The 25,376-nt window shown below is 41.7% G+C and overlaps 1 protein-coding gene across 4 annotated transcripts in view; it reads left to right on the top strand.

Annotated features, from left to right (window-relative positions):
* The window catches only part of LOC131472318 (cadherin-6-like), a 113,255-nt gene that overhangs the window by 41,378 nt on the left and 46,501 nt on the right, over window positions 1–25,376 (top strand). For 3 of the 4 annotated variants that reach the window (XM_058649384.1, XM_058649358.1, XM_058649376.1), the window contains one exon: window positions 12,411–12,797. In XM_058649384.1, the coding sequence (XP_058505367.1) occupies window positions 12,561–12,797 (237 nt within the window). In that variant the 5' untranslated portion in view covers window positions 12,411–12,560. Of the gene's footprint in view, window positions 1–10,438; window positions 10,759–12,410; window positions 12,798–25,376 lie in introns of those variants that run through there. The other variant, XM_058649366.1, reaches the window with a different exon arrangement.

Below are 25,376 nucleotides of genomic sequence, written 5' to 3'. Positions count from 1 at the left end.
CCTCAGATATGATTTAAAAAAAAGTTTGGCATTTATTTGGGCTGAAATGTTGTTAACGCGTCCCAGGCTCAAAGTTAATGTGCTATTTAGAAGCAGAACGCTAAGGCTCGGAGAGATGCTAACTAAGTCTCGCTGCTATTCCAGCATCGTAGGGTTGAATCCTAATTTTGGACTTGAGGACTCCGGCGTGCTTTGCACCACGATGCTGACGCTCGGCAGAGGAATTTGGTCTCAGCTTTGCATTCCAATTTGACGGAGGGATTTTTGGTCTGTTTATTCATTCAGCAGCAGTTTTTTATGATGATGGCTTTGCCCTCCTCAGTTCTTAGACATTTTTCAAATAATTTCCCTTTGTGGTAATATATCCCCCTTCTGTCTGAAATCTCCTTTCACTGATCAATGTCTTCGGAGTGGGAGTGAAATCTTTTCTCTTTTTTAAAGACAGTGCAGCACTGTGTCTAGACTGTTCCTCAGCAAAACAAAACGCCAATATTTATTGACAGGATTCTTTGTCTGGTCACATGTGCATCTGTTTGGCAGTAAGGACAAGGAGGACACACAAAAATGTTTGTCGCCCACCTTTTTTTTGGTCGTTTGCCATCAGAAAAACCCAGTTGTGAACCACTAACCCACATGGGCAACAAGACAAATGAACAGTCCCAGATTTGGGTTGAGCGTACGAGCTGCTCGCTCCACACCTGGGATTTGGTTGTAAATGTTCGGCGAGCAGCCTCGTATGAGTCGTGAATGAAAGACACCTGGTGTAGCTGCCGTCAGGGTCAGTCATTCACATCAAGTTCCTTTAAAATAAACTTTTTAATTTCTGTGATAAAAGAAGAAACACCTAACACCTACGATAATGTGACCTATATATATTTTTTACAGTGTAATTTATGGAGTCGGGCTTGGTTTTGTTGATGCATTTTCATGGATATTTGTGTCTACTTCATTCTCCTCCTCGTGTCTTTGGGTCATTCCTGTCTCCTCATGTCTTTGGGTGATTCCTGTCTCCTCGTGTCTTCGGGTCATTCCTGTCTCCTTGTGTCTTTGGGTCATTTATGTCTCCTCGTGTCTTGGGGTCACTCATGTCTCCTCATGTCTTGGGGTCACTCATGTCTCCTCGTGTCTTGGGGTCACTCCTGTCTCCTCGTGTCTTTGGATCATTCATGTCCCCTCGTGTCATGTCATTCATGTCTTCTTTTGTCTGTGCAGTGACTTTGTTTGTAATCTTGCTGTGTAAAACATTTGCGCCATTCCCAGTGTAAACACAGCATTATTGTAGCATCTGTTTGTGGGATGTGGACGTGTTGGTAAGACTTTTTACAAAGGAATGGTTTTAATTTGTTGCCCTATGGCGGTCCTGTTTGATCGGGAACATCAAATTTGACCTCAGACGCTCAGTGTTGAGGAGATCACAAGGTCTTCAGGCCACATTTATGCTTCAGGAAAGTTTTCACATGCCTCAGAATGTTGGACCTGAAGGTTAACAAAAGGGACAAGGAAAGAGGACAAGGAGGAAGACGAGGAAGGAGGAAAGGAGGCCAAAGTGAGCCAAGATGTTGGAACAACTTCCTTCTGACACCTCCACACATTAGCAGCCTTTAAGGGCCTCCTCTGTGGATTGTGACATGACCATGTTACCTGTGGCACAGATGCCCATTCCGCCCACCCCCCCATCCCCCACTCGCTCGCCCCCCTGGCTGACTTTCTTCTCTCTCACTTTTAATTGCACCCCAGGGGCTCTTTCTGGGTTGCTGTGGAAGTCTTCAGCTCAACAGGCGAGATTGGGTGCTTTGCCTTGTCGCTCATATCCCTCGTTAAGGTGAGAAAAAAAAGAAAAAGAAAGTGGAATAGGAGGTAGAGACGAAGGTGTGAAGCGGAGAAGAGGAGCAGGTCTATGCGAGGAGGTCACTCACAAGGCTAGATTAGCCTAAAATGCCACCTACAGCAGGCCGATCACGTGTAACAGCAAACAGGCACTAGAAAGGCCATTAGCCGACCAGATCCAATACGTATTGACGAATGCATTTGTGTGACTCTCTGTGTCGCTGCGTCCGTCCCCACGCTCCCTGTGTTCGATAAAACCAATAGATACATTTAATAGCTAATTGTCCCGATTCAAAATGTTATCCCAGGCAATCCTGCGAGCGTAGAATCGCGAAAATTGGCCAGCAATGACGCATTAATCTCGCTTAACCAGCGCAGAAACCCCACCAAAAAGAAAACAAGGCAACCGAGTCCACACAATCTGTGACGGGCAATTTAAAGCAATTTACTTTTTTCATTTTTTCATCAAGGATTTTTTTTCTTTTTTTTCTTTTGCAATTAAATGGCACATGATATGAAGCGAGAGAGAGAAAATAAAGGCAGCCTTGTGCTTGTTGTAAACACTGCCTCTTAACTGGGAGAATATAATTACGGTGTCATGTTCTATTACACACCTTTATTATGACGACGCCGCTCCCGGAGAAAGTGAAACAGGGGAAGATGAGACCTGTGGCTCTGTTGCTTTTTTTAAGAAATCACCCACAGGTTTTGTGGAGGAGGAGGAACAACTACTTACTGTTTCCTTAAAATAAAATTCCAGCCGATGATATTCGCAGTTAATTTTTTTTTTTTTTGCAATTATTCCCATTTTCTGTGTTGTTGTGACAATGTCAGTGTCACGGTGAAATTCTCCACAGGGTCACGCAGCTTTATTTGGAAGCAAAATTGAAAAATGAGCGCAGCTGAAATGTTGATAATAATAATCAGCAATAAAACTGCGCCGTAAAAACAGAAGGTCAAACTTGAACAGGTACTGCAGTGTGTGAACACGGAGGGATTTGGATAATAATGTCACTCTGCTCCCTGTGGCCAAACACTATTGTTCTAACATTCAGGAGGGATTAATGGCAGAAATTGAATGTACTAACCTTACATGTGTTTGATTAAGTGGATTTTCACTTTTAAATACAAATTCTTTGTTTTTCGTAGCCATAGAAAAAGCCTTTTATATGTCGTTTAGGCATCCTTTCTGGTCTGTAAAGGCCACCGCAGTTCCCTTATGTGCTCTGGAAAAGGGACGTTTGAGTGAGTGGAGTCCTCTGTTTGTTACAGTCTGACCGATAGGTGTCAGTAATTCTCACACACTCTGTCAGACTCAGATACATGCAGACAATGTGCCTAGGCCGGTTGTGGGGAAAGAACATTAAAAGACTTTTAGTGTTTACTTTGATGGAACTAAATGCGTTTTGCAAATTATTTATTTAAAAAAAATAGAATGGGACTCTTGCAACACACTGAAAAAAAGGAAATATGGCCCCTCAATCGATTCCATGTGGCCCGCCACTGATTATTCTTAATTAGTTATAGAGAAAAACAAAACTGACCCATGACGTCTTCTTACTTATAAACACCTTTTATTTCCGTTGTCTGACTTCTTTATTGAAGTATATGTTGTTCATTCCACATCAAAACAAACACTTTAACATTGAAATGCTGTCAAATATCATCCTAAATACTGTGTGTGCTGTGTAGTGTGATTTCATGATGAAATATCCTGATAAGATACAAAAACAGCTGTTGTTTTTTCTCAAACATTGGATTTCTTCACCTTATCCTGACGACCGTTGGAGGTTGAGACCCCTGCACTAGAACGAGTCAAGGATGATACGCAAAAGAAATTCTATTGTATTGGGATTTTTATCCATGCAACTTTTGAGGTGTCCCCAAAATGAAAAAATCTCTATTTTTGGGAGGGTTTGTGTGTATGAACACATTTCTTGAATCATAAAAGAAATGTGAAATATAGGAAAATTTGCCTCCTGCCAAACACCGTGAAAGAATTGACAGTCTGTTCAAAGACAGTGTTGGTACACACTGAATTTTGGAGAGACATATGCTCCTGTCAACGTGACGTATATTTCAGCCAGGCGAGTTACAACAGTGTGGCTTCACAGACAGTGTGTGTGTGTGTATGTGTGTGTGTGCTTGACTGGCCTGTCTGCAGTCCAGATCTTTCTCCTATTGAAAATCTATGGCACTTCATAAAGAGGAGAGTCAGACAACGGCAAACACAGACTGTTGACCAAGAATGGACAAATATTCCACATTTAAAACTACATCGGTCACAATCTACAGCGCTCCGAAGATTTAAAGAGACACAATGTAGAATTTCAACCTTCAAATCATGTCTCCAATATTATTTTGATTGTAAATCAACTTAAACAGGGTAAATGTCACCACTGTGACCTTCTGGACCTTCTGGATTCAGGTCCATGCCACAAAAAGAAAAACTTTATGTCACAACTCCAAAATAAGTTATAAAAGATGGGTAACTAACTATCTTTCTTTTATTTTGGGGCTAGTTTTTGTTTTTAGTAACATTGGCAACTGCACCTGGTCTGAAGACATTGGTTGTTGGAAGTCCTGCCCCAGAGTTCCTCGGGTGCCAACTGTAGGGGGAGCAGATCCTACTTTATGTTGCTTTAAAAGTGTAATTAAAAGAAAATGTGGCCAACATTCCTCCATCCCAGCTTTTTTGGAGTGTGTTGCAGAGTGTGATGATCCCCATATTTGATTAAGCAGAGATTTTCACGCCCGATACCCTTCCTGACTCAACCCTTCCATTTATCCAGGCTCAGGACTGGAGTACACTGGATGTGGCTCCCCCGTGGTCAATTGGGGTCAATTTAGAGTGTCCCAATTATTGATGGGCATTATTGGGTAGTCAGGGGTCCCCCCATTGCTTAACCTGGCAAGTACTTGGTTACCAGCCAAGTTCCCTTTCCACCTGGCTATGGGTTACAGGCAGTAATATCTTAAAATGTGAATTAGCAAAGACCAGATTGTAGTTTTTGTTAAGGAGGACATGAGGACAGTTGGTGGAACAGAAGAGGACACAAGGGGTAGGGCAAGATCATCCGCTGTGGTGACCCCTAAATAAGAGAGAAGCTGAAAGTTTTTATTGCATTTTTTTTAAAAAAGTGTCCCAACTTTTCTTGGTTTCACTGGCTTAAACTTTACGGGAACTAACTGACACTTAAAAGATTCCAGAAAGCTCCCGTTTGTTTGCATATTCTGAATGGTTCGATGTTGCGATTGCGGTTTGAAACCTTTAGTGGACGCAGGTTTGAGCAATAACGTTAATTTGTGAATAATTTTCTCGTTAAAATATGCATCTAATATGCATTTGGCCTTTTATTCTTAGGAAATGTTGTCACGTTATCGTCATCATCATCGTTGAGAGTTAAAGGCCAGCGCAAAGACCAAGTCTCCATCTTTCTTCTGTCGTCACTCCAGATACAGTACAAATGTAAGGAGGCAGGCGTTTGGCCGTAACCGCCAGGGTACACACGATGCAGTCTTAACCCAATCTGACATATATATATTTTTTTTTTTGACAAAGCAAAATAAAGCTCTAGCTGACTTACTCCTGGCCGTGGTCTCCTGTCAAGAGAATTATCGGGGCAAGCAGCTGTACAACACGGCTTCCAGGGTATGACAAATGTGGTCAAGGGGCGAACGCTCCTCGGGGACGACGGAGCCGTCCATACAGCGAAAGCATTAGCTTTCCACGGTGACATTATGAAGCAATCCATTGAAAAGGCCGGCGTCTCAGCGCTGGGGGACTCGCGGTAGAGGCTTCATGAGTCTACCCCCAAGAGACCGACTGGTATTTCCAACCATGCTGAAGCCTGGAGCAAATCAATAGCTCAAAGTCCCACATGCTCCTCACCGGCGTCAATTAAGTAAATTCATAAAGTCGAGTGTGTAGGGAGTTGCAGTGGGGGAGAGAGGGGGGTGGGGGTAAAAAACGCTGGAAGAGAGAGCAGCCGTCGCAGAAATGTCGACAGGAAACAGCTTCCACCATGAGTGGAAAGTCTAGAGGGGTGGTCTGAGAGAGACTATTTCTCTGCGGGTGTTATTAAGAAACCTGACAGTCCATCTCACTTTCACCTGCCTCCATCAGCACATGCACTGTTGACCCCCAGCCGTGCTGAGCCAGGCAGAGGACACATGCAAAGTGAGTGGCTTTCAGCAGGAAAAAAAAGAGCCCAGCGATAATGCATATCAGCTCAGGGCTGCGCAAGCAAAGTAGGCAGTGACGGCGGGGGGGCTATATACAGTAAACTGCAGTGAGGAGGGGACCTAACCCCACAGCTAATTTGCCTCATAAGGGGAAAAGCAGGACAAGCCTTGGCTGCCTGTGGAAGACAGGTAGAGTAATGGATGGACTCAGTCTCCCAACGTGACTGCTGACACTGCTCTGACGGGGCATTTCTAACTCTCCTCCACTTCCTGTCTCCCTCCCGGTTGTCATGGTAACTACATCTAATATCAAACAAAAGACTTGAAGCATGATGGTGGTTTTTGATTTGAATCCTGCTTTGTCCCCCCCCCATATGTGAGTGTTTTTTTCTGGGCACAGTCAGGAGTGGAATTGGCTCTCGATCAGTGAGTCCCAACGTGTGGGCCACAGACCCCTGCTGGGCCATGAAAGTACTGCATGTGGGTTGTGAGAGGTCATAAAAATAAACAAATATAAAGGATTTTAATGTTCTGTTTTGCACTTACGCTTCCATTAACCATAAAATAGTTATGATTTCACAGTTCTAGATAAGCAGAGGTCTGATTTCCTGCACCATAAAGAAAATCAGTGATCTTAAGCTCACAGGGACAACAGGAGCTGCTGGTCTTCTGCTGCCTCGTGTGGTCAGTTTGTGTCACTCAGGTAAATCCAAATGAAGGATTTCAAACACCAAAGTCATAAAATAACACATTTGAACTCACTGATCAAAGCAGCAGTGAATCGACAACTCCTGTGTGCTGTGATGTAAAATGGTTGATTTTCTGTAAGGGATTTGGTTTTGGAGAGTAAGTGTTTTACAGGGTGACAAAAACGTCAGTTTCCTGTTGGAAAATGTTGTCTAAGGGTGAGATAAAGAGGCACAAACTTAAGCTTGTGTAAATTTTATTCGGTGAGACTTTTATTAAGAGGCTAAAATTGGTTTGTCCCTGTTTCAACTCAGTTGAAAAAAAAAAAAGCAACTAAAGCAGTGGGATTATCTCTACTCAAGCGCTACCTTTGTACAAAGGTGATTAATGTCACGCCGAGAGGTAATCAGTTGAAAAATTTTAAATAGAAATCTAATTGTCAGTTGTTTGCTGTTAACTGTTTTCAGGTGTATGCAACTCTTTATTTTTTATTTTTTTTGCCATTTTCACCGCCGTGCAAATTGAGGATTTCTTGTGGCGAGAAGGCGTTGCACTGCAGAACTGCTGGTGAAAGAAAATAAAGAAATTGACAGGTGGTGATTGTCTCCACATGACATCGGAGTCTGTGCCCTTAGTTCTCTCTGTGATGGGGTTGTCGGAGGGAAAGTAAACAAGATTTTCAAACCAACAGAAGACAGTTCGCTATCAAACTCTGGCTTTTTGTTTTTGAACCCAATCCTTCTTTGCTGCAAATGCCTTGACAGACGGGCACAACAAAGACAGTTCGCTATCAAACTCTGGCTTTTTGTTTTTGAACCCAATCCTTCTTTGCTGCAAATGCCTTGACAGACGGGCACAACAGTGTAATATGCAGCTACTGTATGTTGTTTCATCGCACCAACAAAGACGCCCAGGCGACATCAAACCCTCTAAAAAAAAAGAGAGAGAAAAGTTGGCTACAAACGCCATCCCAGTCGATGCAGTGAGGCGTCTGTTTGTATAGAGCTCAGCGGTTGTCCTGTGAAATAGCTTGATGGATTTCTTTTTCTTCACTTGCACCAGATTTCTCAGATACTAAACTTAGCGCCAGTGCCGGAGACGAGTGTTGTGACAGCTTCCTCCACTCCTCCGCCACCTTTTCCCACCTCTCGCTCCTCTTCTTTCGCTCCATTTCCCCCCCGCGCACACGCGGTCTCTCCGGCTCCACTCCTGCATGCAGGTCAGCGTACTTAATTCATGTCCGCCGACACTGTTTCCTCATTCTCCAACACACTCGGCGGTGAGAAAAAGGCGGCCAGACCCGCCTGTACATTTTCCATCTCTCCTTCTGAGAACGAGCGATATGGAGGAAACGCTTGCAGACGCTCCCCAGTGGACCCACTGATAACCCCCCAACTGAACCCCAGCCGCAGAAGCCTGGATATCGCCCAGCCTGCGAGGAATAATGAGAACAAAAGCAGAATACATGGCCTTTTTTCTCTTCCTCCCTCCCTCCCTCCTCCTCTGTCCTCTTATTCCATTTCCATCTGTACCGGGCCTTCACAGGGCGGCGGACAACTGACGACTGAGGAGGGAAAAAGGGAAGGGGAGGGGGGCTGAATGAGTGAAGGAGTGGAAGATATTGCACTACCCACATCAAGGCCCTTCTTTTGCTCTATGCAAACAGTCATTTTGCTCCATATCTTTACACCGATCTTAAGGTAATAAACTGGTGGTTGACATTGCCCACGGTCTCCATTGGCATTCAGCTCGGTCCGATAACAAAGTGTGCCGAGAGAGATTGCTTAAAAAGATAGGACACAGTCGAGCCCCGCGCTCTATTAGAGATGTTGATTTAGCGGTTTAATGGAGATAAACTAGCCCGACAAACAGTGTACAAGATGTAAGCCCTGATATTCTGATATTTATTAAGTCGGGCAGCATTCGGCACCAAAGTCCATAGAGAAAATCAGTAATTTTAGATCATGAGGAGGACACAGGAGCTGCTGGTCTACTTCTGCCTTGTTTGGTCAGCTTGTGTCACTGAGGTAAATCTTAGTGATGGAGGCAGCTGTGACTCAACAACTTCTGTGTCCCTGTGAGCTAAAATCACTGATTTTCTCTATGGACTTTGGTGCAGGAAGAGAGTGATCTGAAAAATGTTCTGAAAATATTGAAGACGTAAACACACATTAAAGAATTTCTGCCACTAGAGGTCTCTTAATCAGAACAGTAACAGTAGTTTGATGACATTAGGAAGCAGCATGGGATCATGGGAAAAGGTCTGCCGATGATTTTTTTGTCAGACAAAACACCCATTAAACCATTTCTTTAACGACGTTAGCAACTTTTTCTACATCGCTAGTCATGGCGGTCACTGCTCTGCTAAGCTAGGACAGCACCAAGCGTCAGGGCCTGTTTACTAGCGCTTTTGCGACACATATGTGCGAATCCAACATGATTGAACGGGAAAAAGACAAATGACAACACGGTGGCTAACTGTTAGCATTGAATATATTCTTCCAAACACAAGGGTGGTGACATCACATAACTATTTCTTTAGCAACACTTGCTACATAGCTAGCCATGACAGACACTGGTATGCTAAGCTAGGACAGCAGCAAGTGTCTGTCGAGCGTGGACGCGACGTGCATGTGTGAATGTTTTAATGCGGGGGTCAAACTATTTCATCAATGGTTTTCACACTGCACAGTACACACGCTGTATTTAGGTTGACATTTCACAGCATTTCAAAGTAAAAATGTTTTCTATATGGATTGAATGACATATACTTTCATAAAAATCCTATTGATGATGCAAAAATGAATATATATATATATATATGTATATATATATATACAACAACATGTACGCAACCGGATGTGCCCAGACTAGTGCCCGCACCAGGAGGCGCTACGATGGTGAGAGGAGTGGTGAGGTTTTCTGATGACATCATCAGCATAGGGAAGTGCCGATCCGCTTCGCAGAGCCCAGGAAAACAATAAAACCCTATTTTCTCAGCAGTGGCTGAACTGTTTGTTCTGAAACTTTAGGGTTTCATAAACGAGGTAATGACGCAGATACACACACAAACGCAGCATTAATTGGAGCTTCCGATCTATGTCGCCTTTAAAGCTGGTTTTCGTGGGCGAGTCTTTTGCGTAGTGGCATTAGCTGATGAGATCTCTGCCCGAAACACATGATTTAAAAAGACAGACAGAATGTTGCCGAGCTCCGTCGCTCTATTAGATATTGATTCAGCAGCTTAATGGAGATAAAATAGCTTCACGAGTGCTTGTACAACATGTAAGCTCTATATCCACGCTGATGTGAGGAATTTTCTAATCTGAAATTCATCAGGTCAGGCAACACTCGGCCTGCTTATCAATCACATGACTGACATTCAGCATACAGTAGTAGGTGCGTGTGCATGAATGTATATCAGGGGCTCGTGTGTGTACAGAGAAATCAATCACACACAGAGCTGTGTAACAGATTGTGTATCTGTGTGCGTGTGGGTGTGTGTGTGTGTGTGTCCACATGGCTTTCAATCATTTTCATCTCATTTTCATCTCGTTCCACGTGTTTCAACCCGGATTTGATTATTCAAAATTAGGGATGCACGATATATCGGCATTAATATTGGTATCGGCCGATGTTCGTAATTTTTTAACATATTGGCATCGGTCCAATGAGTAAAACTGCGCCGATTTTAACAACCGATGTTAATACCCGTCTATTTGCGCAGCACAAGGTGTGTGTGGGTGTGTGTGTGTTGAGGAGAGATAATGTCAGCGGTGTGGGCGTTTTTTCAGGGTGTCGATAGAAGATACGCGAAAAGCATTATGCAACACTTGCAAAGTTGAGATAATGCGAGGAGGGTTCCGTGTCAAGTCATTAAATACCACAAATTTGATTATGTCATTTGAAAAACCGCCACCCAGAAGTATACGAACAACGGCAGGAAGCTAACGCTAGTAACGTTAGGCGGCAGACAAAAAAGAAAGCAGCGCAGCTGGGAGCCCAATACAGCAAGTAATCGAACAAAGGAAGACATTGGCCAGGGCAATAACGATCAAGGTAATGGAAATGATTGCTCTTGACGACCAGCCCTTTTCCATAGTGAAGGACCGAGGGTTCCGACGGCTGATAGAGCATATTGAACCGCGCAACAACCTGCCAAGTCGGCGCTACTTTTCCAATGTTTTGCAATTTAATAAATATCTGGTTGCCATGAATACTGGCAAGTTTGATAAAGTAATGTTATATATATTTTTTTTATTATGGCAGCTCTTAGTAGAGCTTGTCAGGTATTGTTTCTCATATCTGTTGTGTAGTTTTATTGTTAAGTGAAGTGGCGCGGTTGTTGTTGCCGGGAGGAAGGGTTGTTGTCTTTATTTACGTACCCAGTATAGACGCCCTTATCTCGGTTACAGTAACTTTGGCAGGGTATTATTTTTATTTATGTTCATGTTTGTAATTTATGATCCAAACTTTCTCACAGGAGTTTAGTGAGTTGAGGGCGTTAAACTGTACTTTAATTTAGTTACACACTTGCTACAAGTGCTAAAGGATTCTAAAAACCTTTACTTGTGTCTTATGGTCGCCCTGTAACCTTGTTATTTGGAGGTAAAACATGTTTTGAAAATAAAGGAAGACAATCAAAAATTCAGCTTGCATGATTTTCAGTCTGTACAAAAATTTTATCATCTCAGAAACCTTTTTTTTTAAAAAAAAACATATATCGATATCGGTAGATATCGGTTATCGGCCATAGCAGCAATATTAATATCGGATATCGGTATCGGCGGAAATATTCATATCGGTGCATCCCTATTCAAAATCATGTTTTTCCCCTCATGACGATACTGCTTGGTTTATCAAAGAATCTCAAGGCAAATTTTATTAAAAGAACAAAACGTTCTCACTGAATCCAAGCCATGTTTTTTTTAGTAAGTGACTCGAGTGACCAAATGGATGACTAACTATTTCACCACATTATGTAAACTCAGTTTTGGGCCAAAGTACAAAGCAGAAACTAAAACACACACACATACACACACGAAAACCTGAAGTGAAAGGTCAGTGAATTAAAAATAACAAACTATAAATGTGAGCACTGCAAGCAGGTGAGAATTTATTCAGTTTTGGAAACAATTTTTTGACGTAAGGGTTTGGATTTTTACTGTTTTATCCATACACGTCATTTACTCACGTAATGCTCAAAAGTCAGGTCAACAAAAGAATAATATGATTCTGACTGATTTGGACTGTTTTATTATTTATTTTGAAACAGTTTTTATCCGTATAGTTTATTCCCTGTCTTTTATCTGCGCCTCTTTATAGGGACTGATGGTGAGGTGATCCAGAAAATGTGTGAAAGTGACAAATAAAAAAAGCCCAAAATCGGACGTTTGGCTGTGCGTTCTGATCATATAGACAGTAATCTGCGATTCTGGCACAAAATATTGGATTATATGTTTGTTGTGTCTGAGGTTTGTTAAAGGATGACACTGCAAAACTTACCTTCCTACAGGTACACATAATGTGACTCGGCATAAATTGATCTATTGATTTTTAAGAAACCTCTAAAAGCTTCTGTTTTTTCTGTCTTATCCTGTTTACTCTTGCTTTTGACTAAGTTGCAAATGTTTTTGCAAACCTCTACCTGTCACGTAAAGGGACAAAATGCCCAGTTCTGAGCCTCTGTTTTTTCTGTGTAAATATTCCAGCTGCTGGTTTTCGCCCTACGTGAGTCTGAAGGAAAAACCGTCGCCTGCTTCCATCGACGATTGACAGCATGAGGACGGATCCAACGCTCTGACCAAAGAACGCTGGACACAAACCACTGAGGACAACACTGAACGTGGTGATAGATAGTCATGGATAGAAGGACAGTTTACGTCCTGATGATGCTGTGGGTCATGGCTCACCTCAGCTCTCCGGCGCTTGGGCTCCGGGCCATGAAAAGGACTACTGGGGGGCACAGGGGGTCCGGTGGGCTGACGGGTCAGGACGCCAACGGAGTGCCGCTCAGACGCTCCAAACGAGGTTGGATGTGGAACCAGTTCTTTATGTTGGAGGAGTACACCGGGACGGACATGCAGTACGTCGGAAAGGTAACCTCAGATTTCTTTATTCTGCACCACAGCACTTTTATTTCATGTTACAACCCAGTGTGAACACACGTCAAGATCACCTGGCTTTGAAAGTTTAGCACGATAAAAAAAACTGTCAAATCTGTTGATATCAATAAGTAGCGCAATAAGTAATAAATTGAAATTGAAGACTGATTTGTTGAAGAAACTAAATTACATTACATTACATTACATGTCATTTAGCAGACACTTTTATCCAAAGCGACTTACAATACAACCAAATTGAGGGTCAGGAGGTCTTATTGGCAGAAACTGAATATACTACCCATAAGTGTGTTTGTATAAGTGTATAATCTCTTTAAAAATAAAATAAAGTAGACTTTTGTAGTTGGAGAATTAGCCTTTTATATGTACTTAAGGCAACGGCCTTGCTTGTGTGCCACAGCTGCATGAATGGACAAACAGTCCAGTGCATGTAGGAAAAAAATGACTGAAAAAGCAAATTTAAAAAGAGATCGTTATGATTTCTTTCTCCTTCAGAGCTAAAGTCATGTGGAAAAGCTCGCAATAACATGCTACTGCTACCACTACTGTGGACCCTCTTAATCAAAAGCTCTGCCCCCCAAAAACACAGGAAGATGATGTGAAAATGCAAATTCTGGCTAACTGTAACTCACTAACATCCAGCTATCATCTCCTTCCTACTTCCTCAGAAAAGAGATTTTTGAACAATTTAGTCACAATAATGTTTTAGATACAAATTACAGCGCAAGAGTTACAGAGTTTGAAAGCTTTTGTCAGTGTCAGTTAGTTAAGCTAACTTTAACACCATCAAAGTTTTAAGCTAACTCCTGTTCCTCTTACTTTACTTATCTATATATTTTTTAACGTTATTAAATGTACAAATTGACATTTAAAAACAACAACAAAAAAACAAATATAACACATTACACTTTTACAGGTGGCTAAATGCTAACAAAATGAGATTGTGGGAAGATCACCAGTAAAACGATTGAGAAACTACAGATATGAAGTGTTTCTAACATGAATATGAGTAAGATTTGCATTGAATATAGAACAATGAAAACAATAATTAAATTGCACCTTTTATGATCCGGTAACGTCATGTTGTGAAATTGTAATTTTAATTTAAAAATGCTTAATTGTTCAGCCCTATAGGGAATTTCTGTAGAGAGGAATCAGCTCTGCATGAATCGCAGTAAAGGGGAGAACAGGTGATTGGCACCGTTGCTCACTTAAATGTGAATATTACTGCATTTCAAGGCACTGCCGCCCCCTTTTTGAACCAAATGTATTCCGCGATGGCGATCAGGACCTGAAGAAGATTTCAAGAAATAGGATAAATGGCGTGTTTCAGACTCAAATTACAGACCTGTGAGTAAGAAATAGTAGTTTGTTTTTTATATCCCGGACGGTAAATTGCCACTTTTTCCTCAGTTGGGGTTTTCAGAGGAGCTTATGTCTCTTGAAGGAGCTTAGCTCAGCTCCCTCAGAATTTAAACTCTTTTCAGTTTCGACAGCAGTTTGTTCAGAGTTGAAGAGGGAAGCGCTCTGTAGTTTTGCTGCGAGCTGCCATATTATCCACCCACCGACGCCAAGCAGAGGGGGAGGAAGAAAAGAGAGGGAAAGAGAGGAAAAAAGAGAGAGTGCCACATGTTTCACTGCCATCATTAGACGACTCGAGGTGACTGGCTGCACTGTTAAACTGATAAGAGGCTCTTTAAGAAGTGGAGACGCCACACAAAACAGCAGATAAAGCAACAACTTCCAACTAAAAGAAATACACTGTCGTGCATTCAATCTACAGCGTCCTGCACTCAGTCTTCCTACTTGTTCTCTTTTTATTCTGTTGTTTGTTTGTTTATTCTTCCAGTATTCCTTTCCTTTTTCTTTTTTTCGAACACTGGAGAGAGAGCTTGTCTCATTACATTCTTGCCTTGTTGATACATATTTATGAAGATGGAGCTCTGAATTCTTCCCCATCTCTCAAACCAAAGGAATGCATATTTCGCCGGATTCTGCTTCATTTCCATTTTACAGTAAATTGAAGATGAAAAAATGAAATTTGTTGAAAAAAGTTTTTTTTTTTGTTTTTTCTTTGTGTAATTGCGTCCTGTCTTAGAAGCATAATTGATTTGTAGATAATCATCCTGGAACCAGACTGGTTATCAATGCGATCAAATGAGCTTTTTCCATTAACTTCAGTGGAATTTTCTAAGGGTAATACTGTATTACAAAAGAAAAAAACTACTTGGTTTTTATACTCTCATATAAACATACTCCATTTAATAAATTAGCAAGTAAATTGAGGTGAAACCTTTCAAGAACGGTCAGCTAACTCTTTGTCAGTGGGAGAAACTTTCTTCGAAGTGAGGCAAAAGTTCGCTGAAAGAAAAAGACGACTTCACTGACGAAAGCTTTCAAGCTTAATTTTAGAATTAGCGAGTTAGCAGTTAAGCTAATCATGATAAAAGTGGCAGAGAAATTGGAGCCAAAATTCACAGTTCCACTAGAGACGGCGACTTCCTGTGTTGGGGGTTGGGATGTTTCGGTTGTATTTTCTCTAGAAGTTGTCCGCTATTGCTATTGCTATTGCTAGCTTGTTTCTCCACTTACAGATGGCAGAGTTAATAAAAACATAACTTTAATTCTTAAACTCTTGATAGTACTCGGCCTGAAATGGTTCGGAAGCAGATTTGTATACAGTTTTTTCAGAAGTAAAGAGTTCTTGTGCAGGTTTGCCGTAAGATGGTGGCCTCCATAAGGCAAGGCCCTCCCCTAAAACAATCACACATTTATACAAGCATACCTGTGGGAAGTGTTTACCGTTTCTGCCTCTAAAATGTTATGGCACTTTTCCATTATACAGTTTGAGCATGACTCGGTACCTGCTCTGATGACGTCAACAGACTGCTGGCCACTGATCGGTCAGAGAGTGTCGTCACTGGAAGAATCATGAGTGCGACATCCGTCTCAGGAATCAAAGCGAATAATGCCAAACTGCAGATCAGTTAAAAAAGACTTAAAATCTCCAACATTTAGCAAAGGAAATGTCTAAAATATATTTAATATTTAACACAGGACTGCCTGAAAGTCGGCAATCGTCAGTTTGAATCACAACCTGTTCAGATAGAGTCTGTGCTCCGGTCGTTCAGGAAGTATTGTTTGTGTGCCGGATACCAAACCAAGTAGAGCCAAGTAGTGCTAGAACTGTATAATGGAGGGGGAAAAAAAGAGGCATTGTTTAAGCACTGGCACTGTTTTGACAGGATCTGATTAGCCCCAGAAACAAAAAAAAAAAGAAGAAATCGAAACCCAGCGCTTTAATTGTAACCCTCTAATGCTTGCATATCAGACATTTATTCATCCGTCTCCCGACTTGGTTTGCCGCTGGCTGTCTGATACACTCTGTGCACGGCTGTCAGCGCGGCTGCCACCTGTGCGGTGTCCATCCCGCACACATCAGCGGCCGCCGTCCTGACCCGCACTGAAATATGACTCCGCTCTGAAGGTATTATTATTTCAACAAAATGAAAACACTGTGTCGACCCAGATAACATTGAGGAGGGAGGGGGGGTGGGGGGGAGACGTACAAGAAGACGGGGGCCAAATAATGGTCGCTTTACATGCGGCGGAGTGGAAGTCGAGATATCAGTCTCCTCTTCCCGAGCTACTGTAATTGAGGAGATTGTGAAGCGTTTGTGGCAAGGTCAGCACGACTCCGGAGGAAGAAAGGCCGTTTTGTGCGAGGAGCTGAATGGGTGGCCAGTGCTTTGCATTCCAATCGTGCGTCTGCAGAGGATAGAGTCATCCAACCAAATGAGATTCCTGCAACATACGTCCTCCCTGAGTGAGGGCTGACTTTCACTTTTCCACCGGTTCTAAAAGGATTACGGGGAGTTGTTGCAGCGGCAAGAGGCGGGCAAATACGAGACGGAACAAAACAAAAAACCACTGGAAAGTACAACAAAAAAAAAGACACACACACACACAGGGAGAGTGAATGAAGATCAGAAGTAAGTACCAAGCGTGATCAAACCACTTTGTCTTTAGAGAGTGGTGATTGATGTGCCACTCGTCCTTTTAGCTTGTAAAAGGACTAATAACTAGAGGAGAATGGAGGATCTGAGTGCACTATACACTTAGAGAGCAAGAGGCCACAGCCTGAGAGCCGGAGTCTCCTGAAGACGCGATTAAAACATCAACCATCGAGTACCTCACTTAAAGGGAGAGTTCAGGGTTTGTTGGCTTTTCTGAAGTGAGATTGTGTGACACATAGTGAACCTCCCCTCCCCCAGCTGGCAGAACATACAGCTATTTAACACTGATTTTGAGAGTAAAGTCTAGGTTCTGTTTAAGTGTAGTCTCATTAAACCAATAATAAATAATAAATAACTAATAAAATCTTGCCTGCTCAAGTCTGCAGTATCTTAAAACTGTGTCTGCTGCTTTTGTGAATGGAAAATGAAGTTTGACAGTGGATCATTCGCCCCCGCACCAAAGCCCATTGAGAAAATCAGGGATTTTACATCACAGCACACAGCCGCTGTGGATCCACTGCTCAGTAAACTCCAATGTTTTATTTTGTGCCTTCAGTGTTTGAAATTCTTCATTGGCATTTACCTCAGTGACACAAACTGACCACACGAGGCAGCAGTAGACCAGCAGCTCCTGTTGGTGAGATAAAAACGGTGTGAAGAAAGTGTTTGATTTACAAACTTCTAGTTTCTTGTCAGGAAAAGGCGTCTAACAACAAAATAAAGTGGCAGACATTGTTCTCAACATATTGCAGACTTAAACAGGCTTGAGACACAAATGCTCACTCTCACTGAAAACATGGCTGCCAGCGGCGGCACGAGGAAGAACAGATTTTTAGCAACTTAAAGAAAGGCCCAGCTAATAAAATCTGCAATATCACAAGAATCATATTTATCTCAGTGTTGGACATATTGTTTTTTTTTGTCAGGAAACAAAAGTTTGTATACAGTTCCCTCTCCCACGCCAAAGTCCATAGAGAAAATCAGCGATTTTACATCACAGCACACAGGAGGTTGTCGATCCACTGCTGCCTTCATCAGTGAATTCAAATGTGCGATTTTGTGACTTTGTGAAGTTGGTCGTTCGGATTTACCTCAGTGACACAAAGTGACCACACGAGGCAGCAGTAGACCAGCATCTCCTGTGTCCAACGTGAGCTAAATGCACTGATTTTCTCTATGGACTCGCACACTGTGAAATTTCAGTTAACGTTAGAAGTCGACTGATTAATCAGGCTAATTTTTTGCCTCTATTAAATTGGCAGTAGCCATTTTTGTTTCCAGAAACCTTATGAATGCTGCCAAGTCACTAAAACTTTATATTTTATACTTGACAAAGTTTGTCTTTTTTGACGCCGTGGACTGTTTAATATGTATATTTGAAGTATACAAGGCCACATCAACACAACAAGTGTCGAGTTAAGCATATGTCAAGCTAATTTTGTGTATGATTTGTTAAAAATAACAACTCATACATTTTTGTGTTTTATCAGATCTTTTCAGACAAAGAAAATCAGCATATACCAATTCCTGAGATGCCGTGGACTTATATAGGCATAGATTCTTCTTTTGTGAAGTGGCTAAAATCACTTATTTTCTTGTGTCCCCTCTGGCAGCCATGTTGTTAGTGCGAGTTAGCCTCTGTGTTTTCTGGCTGGTTCCCGGGGGCCGTACACGGCAAAGTCACCACTGACTGTGTCACTACCTCATGTAACCACACTCCAAAAACCCCTGAACTATTCCTCTTGTAGTTTCCCCGAAGTACATGCAGCTGGGAGCTCCTTCCTCTTCTTCCTCTTCCTCCTCACTAGCCAGTTGTTAGCGAGGATTGCGGCGCGCGGATCTTATCTGATTGCAATTACTGTATGTTAATTGCAAGATAAAGCACAAATGATGAATGAGGCCCTAAAGGGAATGAATAGCTCTTTGAGTTGCTCGACATGGAGAACAACCATCTGCATCTGTATCCTCAGGTGGAGGCCATTCCCCCCCCCACACACACACACAATGTAATGGTCTGAAAGAGGGGAAAACAACAAGAACGCGAACAACACGGAGAAACACAAAAGAGAGGATTTCTAGTCATTGAGAGTGACATCGTGGCAACCGGAGAACACAGACAGAACAAAAGCACTTGTGTTTTCGCTGAAAACTGAATTGGAAATAACACAATGGCATGTTATTATAAACAAGGGAGCCGCTCTTGACATGTGGTAGAAAATAGAAATGATGAAACTGCTCTTGAATTACAGCATCCTGTCTCCTGTCGTTTGTTTAAAAGTGATCTCTCATGGTTGCCTTTTTTTTCCTCTCTTTTTAAACAAAGGCTTTTTATTTAGTTGAGTGAAGCGCTAACAAATAGAGTTTTGCGATCTTTGCTGAAACGAAGCGAGCAGTTGGAACAAGGATGGAGTGATGAGCCATTTACGTAATGATAGAAAAGAATGATAAGTAAAAAAAAATGTTAGTCCGTCTGAAACTCAACTAAATTTAGATGAACACATCCAGAAGATGTGTGTGGGGCAGGGCCAAAAATACTGCGATACTTGTGAAATATCGCAATATTTTGCCTGGTGATATCGATTTTTTATTAATTGTTTTCGTGTTAACAAATAAACTTTTTGTAGATTAGCGTAAATAAAAAAAATACATTTCATTCCACTAGATGGCGCCAAATCACAATTATTTGATTTCTACTCAAATATACATTAAGATTAGGGCTGCAACTAAAGATTATTTTCATCCTCAATAAGTAATTAATTAAATAAAATAGAAAAAATTATTCATAAAAAAAAAAATAATTATAATCTGTCGAGTAGTGGTTAGCACTCTCGCCTTTGCAGCAAGAAGACCCGGGTTCAAACCCCAGTTGGAACAAGGGCCTGTCTGCATGGAGTTTGCATGTTCTCCCCGTGTGTGCGTGGGTTTTCTCCGGGTTTTTCCAGCTTCCTCCCACAGTCCAAAGACATGCAATATGGGGATTAGTTAAATTGGACACTCTAAATTGACCACAGACGTGAGTGTGAGAGTGAATGGTTGTTTGTCTCTATGTGTGTGGCCCTGCGATGAGTTAGGGTCACCCAGGGTCCAGAGTGTACCCCGCCTATCGCCCTACAGTGTCAGCTGAGATTGGCACAGCAACTCCCGCGACCCTCTGGTGGAGGATAAAGCGGTAGATGATGGATGGAGGTTTAATTATTGAAAAAAACATGGGAATCAAGCCGATTATATATCTGTAGGTGAGTAAATGTGTGAGGCAGCACACAGAGCAGAATGATGTACACGATTTCCAACCCTGGTAATAAAACGGTGGAGCTGCTAATCTTGCTCATCTCGCTGCACTGGTCTCCGATTCTGTTTTCGCTTCCTTTTTTTGTCCTGCAGGAGAGAGAGAGAGCGATTCGTACGCTGCCTCTCATTAGCAGGCGAGCTGCACACACGGCCTCCGAGGGCCCGCTCTGTCACTGGGGGAAGAAAATGTTTGTTTATTTTATTATTTCTTACTTTACCAAAGGGCACATATCCACTGAAAAATGGTTAATGGCCTGTGGTTGAGGAGTTGTTTGCGCTGCACTATCATATCTCATAAAGTATTTACAGCCCCTGATAGGCCCCAGTGGTTCCACGCCTGGTGGGTAGACTCCTCAACATAGTCCCTCACAGTCTTGCATGTACACACACACACACACACACATCCAGTAATGGGCAGGAAATCAAGAAAAAAGGCAGATGAACACAGACACAACACGCTTCCCACTCCTGCATGACTCAGTGGTTGAAGCGTCCTGGGGGAAAAACTCGAGCGTCAGCAGTGGAGTGGAAAGGTGCAGGGCTTTGTATGTTTGTTTGGAACGGGGGGGTGCGGTGTGATTTTTTTATTTTGTGGTTTCCGTTCCTGCTCTCTCATTACCAGCTGCTCACCTTGGCAGTGAGGCAAGGAGTTTGCAATATGGCACAGGCCTGGCTGTAGCCGCGCCATGGCAACCCCCTCGCGGTCTCCAGCGGCGACCTGGAGCACACATTGGCAGTGTTTGTTGATTAGGCGATAAGTTCCCTCTCGTGCCCCCGGGGGGGGGGGGCGACTTCAATTACACAGCGCGAGCGAGCAGCGGGGAGGGTGATGTGATGAGGTCGTGTGGCGACGAGGCCTCGGCAAACATCTGTCTTGGCGATGTCGCGGGAGAGAAGCGATGTCTGAGCGAGATACCGCGGCTGCCCGACACCAGCTCACACTTCTGCTGGCTTTCATGAGGGTGATTTTCTATCCTTTCACTCTCGGATTCCAGTGTTTTAAAATGAGTGGGTTTTAAAGTGTAGCAGGGCCGTAGCCAGGGTTTTAGTTGTCAGGGGGCCATGTAGCCCCACCATGCTTTTTTTTTTTAATAAAAAAAAAATAAAACTTACTGTTTTAAAGACTAATTTAGTCATCATTTAATTGCTTTATTGATTCTCATTGAGTCCAAATAGTGTCACAAAGACTTTTGCTAATTTATATATAATTCATATAGTTTACATACACTATATAAAAAGACACATATGCTTTTTTTTCTCACTGTCTGATATCAAATCAGACAATCACTTTTCCTGTTTTAGGTCCGTTAGGATTACCAAAATTATTTCTATTTGCTAAATGCCAGAATAATGAGAGAAGGATTTTTTTAGACAATTTGTTATTACTTTCTTCAAAGTCAGAAGTTTACATACATTAAGATTATTATGCCTTTAAACAATTTGGGAAAGCCCAAATGAAGCTGTCATGTCTTTGGAAGCTTCTGATAGGTTTATTGACAACATTTGAGTTAATTAGAGACACACCTGTGGATGTATTTTAAGGCACACCTGAAACACACTGCTTCTTTGTGTAACATCATGGGAAAGTCAAAAGAAATCAGCCAAGATATCAGGAAGAGAATTTTTGGACTTGCACAAGTCTGGTTCATCCTTGGCATTTAGCAAATAGAAATAATTGTGATTATCCTAACACACCTAAAACAGGAAAAGTGATTGTCTGATTTCATGTCAGACAGTGAGAAAAAAGCATATGTGTCTTTTTATATAGTGTATGTAAACTTCTGGTTTCAACTGTATATATATATATATCTTATTTATTCTTATTTGGAGCCTCATTACCTTCCACTAGTGTAGCAGCTACTGTTTCTGTGATCCACATACACTCAGCAAAATTTTAAATGAAACCTGTACAGTATAAATCTCCAAAAATGAACAAATAAGTTTGTTTTTTAGTACTTTTTACACTTGCAATTATGTTTTCCAATGGAAAAAAACCCCTTAAAAAGCAGTGAGCATTAGACAAACACGGTGGTAAATTGTCTTAACCTATGAGAAACATTACATTTAAAACCAAACTTACCACTTGCAACATATAACATTCAAATATGTTTTATATATAATATAATACATTTTTAGAAGAAATTTAACTTTTTTCCCCCCTGAATTTCCTCAAATTTATTGGCTGTATGTTTTAAAAAAATATAATTTTGCAGATTTTTGTACAAGTAAACTTAAATTTGAGACTTTTGAAACTATAATTTCTATATCGTTTACACCTCCAGTACTGTTTTTTTGTTTTCATTTCTTAAATAAAAGTGACTTTAAAGACTCAAAAAAGTCATAAAAGTTAATACATTTAAATTATAAAGCCACAAATTTGAACCAGCAGAGTGCGAACACTATCTCCGTTTGTCAAAACACTCCAAAAATAACTTGTGGCCACATCTTTGAAACAACAGTTGTAAAATTGTCCATATTTAAAAGAAAGTGGGCTGGAAATGGCGCTGTGATATTAACTGACATTTCACCTTTAAGTCTCTGACCACATTTCTCAAGTTTACACATCAACAGGCATTCGATGGGCTATTTTTGTGCACCGTCTGAGGCTACCATCTGGGCTACATGGAAGACGAGCCAGACTCCGTCAGGCCAGGACTCAAGGCCTTAAAGGCTAACTGGCTAATTGCCCTAAGCAGCCTGTTTCCACCGCCATGCTTTTGGCCTAGCTCGAGTGAGGCACAAATGGCAGGGGCCAGAACACGCCTGCACTAACATTTGCTGCACTCAAAGCTGATTAATTTCACAAACAAAGACAGCTCGCTGATAAGTTCTCACACACAGATGTCTGATAAGTACCACTCCACTTCTCAGCCCACTTCACACTGGAAGATGAAGCACGTAGGAGCACAAATTGTATCTTCTGTGTGGAAAAAAAAGAAAAGAAGCCATAGTTGCATCACTGAGCGGTGAGCGCTAATTGAGTGAAAGGCTTGGAAAAATAAATCGTGTCTTTGACGGCATAATGGTTGGCGTAAACGGTAATAGTTTGCTTCACAGCTGATTCACAACAAAGAAATCTTTCTCTCGAGTCGTTTGTGTCTGTAACGGAGTCCTAACCGCCTTATTTTGTCAAAGCACACGAGAATATTTCACCCTGTTTTCAGTCGCAAATCAACTAGTTTCAAGTTGTTTTTCTGCAATTACAGGGATTTGTTTACTGTTGGTAAAATTTGTCAAAGAAAAGATAAGAAGTTTGATGTTTTCCAAAGTTATACGGTGAACCTACCTATCATTGTCACTGGAACTTATGTGACTGGTACCTAAAGCAATAAGCTAAGCTACGCTAACCAGCTGCTACGTGTGTTTTCCAGACAGACATGAGACAGATTGACGAAGCAGCTGGAAGGATCAGAAGAGAAGTAGCTGATTTTTGCCATTTACAAGCAGAAAATTACAGTTTTAATCCTTAACTCATTGAAACTTTTTCTCAAGTTAGCAATTAAAAATGGCATCAACGGAAGTGAAAATTGTAAGTTGTTTTTTTTCTGTTTTTCCCAGCTTCATTTTCAAGTGCTGTCATCAACCTACCTACAGCGCAGTGGGTTTATCACTGGGGATAAATTAGCTCACTAGTTAGCCAACCGACCTATAATACATTCACTTCTGTCTTTTTGAGTTGAATTAATAAGTTGTACACTCAGTTTTGTTTGATATATTTGTATTTGTGGATACGTTATTGAGTTATTTACTGTCTTGTTTGTTGTAATTTCACAGACCTGTTGTGCGAAAATGAAGGTCCCTTGTGGACACTATCTAAGCTAACATTAACCACCGCAGAACCTGATGTTGTGAAGTTCTCTGGGAAGTTGAGTCAAGTTTAACAAGTCGTACCCACACTACATTTCACATCTGTCATTTGCATCTCTTTTTTTGTTTTTTTTAATGTGTTAATTAAATGGACTAGATTAGCTTGCTGGTTAGCAAACCAAGCTCTAATGCTAACATTATCAAATATTCACCTTGTTATGTTCTGTACAAACTGGAAACTGGTTTCTCTTAGCTGTGATAATATTTTGGGATTCTCTGTCCTCACAGACGTGACAGATGACCTCTGACAATCTTTATATCTCTCATATTGACATGGACCGTGCGTTTTATTGCATCTATTGTCTCACTCTAAAGACAGTTTCCTATGTTGTAGTTTCTTTGCAGTGTCGGCAGTTGTTGGAAAAGCAACCTTTTCACTGAATGTGCATGTGCTTGGTAGAACAGCCAAAAGGAGGCTCTATTTTGCTCTCTCTCTCTCTCTGTCTATGAACTGCTGTGATTGGTTAATGTCTCTTATCACGGGTTAGATGTCCCCGAAAGGCTGGAAACAGAGGCTAAAGGTGGAGCAGAAGCTTTGTTTTCTCTCTTAAATCATTTTAAGTTATTACAGAATTATTGATCAATAGTGCATTGCCCTAAATATCAATCTTACCTTTATTGCTATGGAGACTATTTTACAATGACAAAATCTTTATGGTGTCTCCTTTTTTTAAAAGAGTGTTAATTGAAACCGTGACGTGCCCTCTATCTATTACGTACAGTAGGAGGGCAAAAGAGAAAAGGCTAGCTATTGACGTGTCCGGGCTACTTGGGGACCACACTGAATGTACATGTGGCTTTCTCTTCTCACCCTGTGACTGTTTAATCGTATTTTCAATATAAATTGATCTGAGGGCCATTGTGGATGTACGTTGGGCTGCCACATTGATTTCCGAGAAAGGTTTTTTTTTTCCCCCTTCCTCTTAATTCGACTGGAGAGGCAGCAGTAAATTCTCCTTACCAGCTTGGCGGAGCAACCTGGGGAGGGGACGGGGTCACTGCAGCAGCAGACGGGCGGCCAGGGTTCGATGCTTCGCGCCGCCTTGTAATATCCTTCAGGGAAGCGAGGAGGAACTCCTCCTCAGAGCCACGAGATCTCTCTGTTTCCATAGAAATGTCAGTCGACACAGCGTATGTCACACTGCCTATCTCATATCTCCGCCGAAAGGAGAGGTCTCAACAGTTATTAACTGAATTGTCGTGCCGGCAGAGATAGGCAGCTTGATAGACAATCATAGAAAAGAACATTGCAGCTATAACAGCGGGGGAAAGATAATAATTTTGAAGTGGATTGTTTTCAGCCAACTGAGTCTGTGTTTGGAAGCACGAGCTGTAAAGCGGAACTGAAAACAAATAAAACGCTGCGAGATATTCTCCTGGCTTG

The sequence above is a fragment of the Solea solea genome, chromosome 1 (assembly GCF_958295425.1).
Source record: "Solea solea chromosome 1, fSolSol10.1, whole genome shotgun sequence".
NCBI lineage: Eukaryota > Metazoa > Chordata > Actinopteri > Pleuronectiformes > Soleidae > Solea > Solea solea.
The sequence above is the reverse complement of the archived record's forward strand: the minus strand, read 5'-3'. Positions and strand labels throughout refer to the sequence as shown.